The 4,378-nt window shown below is 48.7% G+C and overlaps 1 protein-coding gene across 1 annotated transcript; it reads left to right on the top strand.

The window, feature by feature from the left end:
• On the top strand, positions 1,111-2,969 carry LOC100620649 (IQ domain-containing protein F1). The gene is made up of 4 exons (XM_003358454.3): positions 1,111-1,318; positions 1,506-1,616; positions 1,752-1,814; positions 2,516-2,969. Exons 1-4 carry the CDS (start codon positions 1,316-1,318, stop codon positions 2,960-2,962), a joined length of 624 nt encoding a protein of 207 aa, XP_003358502.1. The 5' UTR covers positions 1,111-1,315; the 3' UTR covers positions 2,963-2,969.

Raw genomic sequence — 4,378 nt, 5'->3', positions numbered from 1 at the left:
ATAGTTGTTAGGACATTCATAGATATATGCACACAATACCATGGGTATCTTGCGTGCTTGCTCAATTTTCTTATTGGTTCTACTAGTTTTGGTGTAGATTGGGGGTGCTTGTATGCAGTTGCAGGATCTGGAGGTGAGCAATCCTCAGTGGCTTGTAGCTGGGCTTCCCAGTGGAGTTGGCAAGGTGGTGAGTAGGCTCCGTATCCCTTTGATGTGTTTAGGGCCCTACTGACTTTTCCCCCAGCCCTTCCCCAACTCTTAGTCATGCTGCTAACCTCAGTGTTTTGGGAGGAGTGAGAAGTGCACACCTCAGTGACCCCTGAGGCTGTGCCTCAGGGGGTCAGATGACCCAGTAGGGCTTCAGAGGACAGGAACAAGCACAGGTGGGGAGGGCCTCACCTAGAGTCTTCTGCCTGATTCAGAGCTACGAATAGAGCTAAGAACTTCCATAGTGACTGCCCTTTCCTTACATGTCTAATTGTGCCCTTGAGCCCAGCAGAGGCAGAAGACAGGGGAGCATGTGAACCCATTGGAGCCTGAGATGGGGGCTCTAGCTGGTCCTGGGGGCCTCACAGAGTTCCCTAGGTATTATAGGGATGGGTCAGCAATTCAATTCTTCTTTCCTAAGGTAATCATTGGTAATAGTTTGGCATATACACCTTTCTCTGCCTTTATACATATAATTATATATATGTATATAAATATATATTTTTTGGCTGCATTTGCAGCATGGGGAAGTTCCTGGGCAAGGGACTGAACCTGTGCCACAGCAGCAACCCAAGCCATGGCAGTGACAACACCAGATCCTTAACCCACTGAATCATAAGAGAACTTCTTATAATTATGTACCTTGATGGTTTTATTTACATCAATGTGATCATAATGATATTCAACTTTTCTACCTACGTATGTCTTGGATACACTTTCTCATCAGTACATATACATCAAATTAATTATTTTCAACAGTTATGTTGTATTCTATAGTATGAATGGACTGTAAACCATAGAACACCCAATTTCACCACTGGGAATATTGCCCATGACTGAATATCTTTATATACCTTTGTACCACTGGAGCCACTATTTCTGGTGTCTTGTTTTGGAGCCAGGGCTTTGGCCATTTCCAGCAGAAAAGAATGGATAGCGCTTTTCCTTGGAGGGGGCTCAACTATTGGGAGCCATCCTGGTGCTTGAGTCATAACTGCCCTTATGACATCACAGGTCTCCCTCCTCTACTCTTTCTTCCCATGCCATGGCTAGAGGAAAACAGACCTGAGGGGATTTGCACCATCTACACCCAATCCATGTGGGACCAATGGTGAGTAAGAGAGAGACTGACATACTAAGATTTTTAGGGATGTCCCCATAGTTCTTTTGGGATGAGGGGATCTTCTGACACATCTGAATACTCTGGGAAGCCCTGGAAGCTGGGGATGTGTGGATACTGAATGGAGAGGGAGGGAGAGCAGCCTCATGCTTGCCTTTCCCCTAATTGCTGATTGCAGGAGGAGGGCCAGCCTACAACAATTAAAGAACACACTAAAAAAGAGCCTCAGCAGAATGAGGGGCTAACTGCTTTATCGTCGGCATCATCACCAACCGTAAAGAAGGAGGAGGTAGGAAGAACCCTGACTTGGATGTCTCTGGTCCTTTTGTCCTAATGCTTGTGGTTACTGACTTCTGTATGTTCCAGAGCTAAGAAGAAGACTAAACTCATTCTTGTCTGTCCTCTTTCCCTATTTCTTTTTTAGGCTAAACAAGAGAATATAGTTGCGACCAAGAGAGTAGATGATGCTCATAAGAAACCCAGACTGGTATGGTCCCCTACCCAGATGACACAGGGCTGGGGCTGGGAATACGGGAGCTGTGTCTGTGGGATGGATTGGCCAACATATCGGAAGCTGGGCTTAATGCTGTGTATTTGAGCATGTATACATTTGCTTGCTAATTAAGATTTAATGTTTGGAAGTCAAGAGAAGTGATGATGGGGAAGAGATAAGAGAGGAAGAACTTTATGGGGTGGGGAAACTTAATACCATGATATTATAGAGGAAGAGAGCAGGTTGTGGATTGGAGGTGGAGTCAAGGATGAAAGGGCAGGATTAGCAAAGGATTTTTCGGCGGGTTGGGGTCTGAAGGGAAGGGTCATGGTCTTGGTCAGGTGGGCAGACTCAGATGGAAAATGGTAACCCTTTGATTATGGTATTCTTGCCCTAGGCTGACCAAGTTGACCCATGTAAAAGTGGGTAGCCAGGACAGATACACTTCCATCTTACAGATGGGAACTCTTGAGATTCGAAGGTCAATGTGATGTATCCATTGTCCATTAACAAGAAGAGGGGCAGAGACAGGACACCTACCTGGTCTTATGGTTCCAGTCAGTGCTTGCCCAGTACTCTTGAGGTCCAGAAGAAGGGGTGATTGTTGATAGGGCATCAGGGTCCTTTCCTGGCCCACCCGGGGCTGCAGTGGGTAGGAAATATTCTCTAAATGTCTCCTCTTTTTTTCTTGCTAGATGCCAAGAATCCAAAATAGGTTTCCCATCACTAATCCAGAAGTGGTAAAGATCCAGGCCTGGTGGCGGGGCACCCTGGTGCGCAGGACACTGCTGCATGCAGCACTCAGAGTGTGGATCATTCAGGGCTGGTGGAGGGAGAAGCTGATGAAGCTGGAAGAGAACAGGCGGCGGGCTGTCCTGGAGACCTTCACACGGAAGGAATGGGCAGCAGTCAGGCTGCAGTCCTGGGTCCGCATGTGGCGCATCCGTCGGCGCTACTGTCGCTTGCTTAATGCAGCCCGCATCATCCAGGCCTACTGGAGGTGCCACTCCTGCGTTTCCCGGGGTTTCATTAAGGGCCACTACAGAGTCACGGCCAACCAGCTGCATCTCGAACTTGAGATCTTGCTGGGCTCAGGACCTTGCATTGTGACTGAGTGTATTCCCCTTCCAATAAAGCAGTGAAGTGGTCTTTCCCCAGCTTCTCTCTGCCATCAGCTCCAGGAGGTTGGGGCCAATGATAGCAAATACTTAGCATCGCATATGCTAACTCTGAGGAATTTGCAGGTGTTGTCTGAGCCCCTGAGGAGGAGAAGGATTCTGAGTCCTCATCCAGACTCTGATTGATCAGCAATATCTGACATAGGCACGAAAGCTGAGGGTACAGATCTGCCACGTCACTAACTCAGGGAGCATCGTTCACATCTGGTCTATAGAGATGGTGCTTCTCCCCAGGGTTGTGTACAATGGAAGTGAGGGCGCAGGTGAGGTTGTGGTGATGCGATGGCAGCACATTTGCCAGGAATTCACTTACCTGGGTCTAGCTGCTCAGGGCCTATTCTCCCACCTCCATAATTGAGAGGAGCCCATCCACTTCACACTCTTGATACTGGCTCCTGGTGGTTCATAAACTGACCCCTGAACACGGAGGGCAAGAAAAGACAGAAGAGGGCAGACTACAGTAGATTTAGTAAATAAGGGAACTTACAAGCCTTGTCTTGGGTGCCTCTGTCAAGTAGATCTCAGTACTTGATCTCCAGAATCTGGAAAGTTTATATAAGTGCCTTAATGGGGTTCAGCCACGTGTACCATCCAGATGATCTCAAAAACACATCCTTGAAAATGCCTCCCAGTGTGGGAATGGTAGGCAGACCGTACCTTCCAAGGACAGGGGAGGGGGTGAGGGGCCTCCAATTGCCTGGGTCCAGCTTGTGGGTCAACTGGTGGTCACGATCTTTCAGTGACCTTGTCCTCTAACAGCTCCCTGAATACCTGGAGGCTGTATCTTCATACTTGTCCTTCAAGCCAGAATCTGAGCCTCAAACTGAAAATGGTTAGAGTGCACAGGTCCTGTCCTTCTGCTTCAAACTCTGTCTCTCACTCTCTGGCCCCGAATGGAGACTAGGCTTATTCTCCCTCAGAGCTCGTGAGTGTGGGGATGGGGAAAGAAGGCATTGTGCTGCTAGCCGAACCCTTTAGTGAGCTTTAGGCCCTAGGTTATCACAGACCCAGAGCTGAGAAGGTATCAGCTGTGTCTCCTTCACCCTCTCCTCAGGCCCAGTCTCTGTAAGAACAGGTTCAGGTGGAGCTGAGGCCTCTGACAATCCCTTCCTATGAAGAGCTGCCATGTGGGTGAGATTGGGGCCTAGGTGATAGCAAAGGCCAATTAAGAGGTCAAGTTGGGCTGTTCTTCTGCCCATCTCAGCACTGCTGTTCCATGGTCTCCTGCAAAGAGAGGAGGCTGAGGTTCTGGGTTATTCCTTCTGCAAGCTTAGAAGCCCTATGCCCAGCCCAGCTCCATCTGCTCTGTCCTGGAAAGCTGGTTCTTCAGCTCTCACTGTCCAGAGGTCTCATGGTCCACCTCTCTGCCCTGCACTGTGG

This window comes from Sus scrofa, chromosome 13 (genome assembly GCF_000003025.6).
Source record: "Sus scrofa isolate TJ Tabasco breed Duroc chromosome 13, Sscrofa11.1, whole genome shotgun sequence".
NCBI lineage: Eukaryota > Metazoa > Chordata > Mammalia > Artiodactyla > Suidae > Sus > Sus scrofa.
The sequence above is the reverse complement of the archived record's forward strand: the minus strand, read 5'-3'. Positions and strand labels throughout refer to the sequence as shown.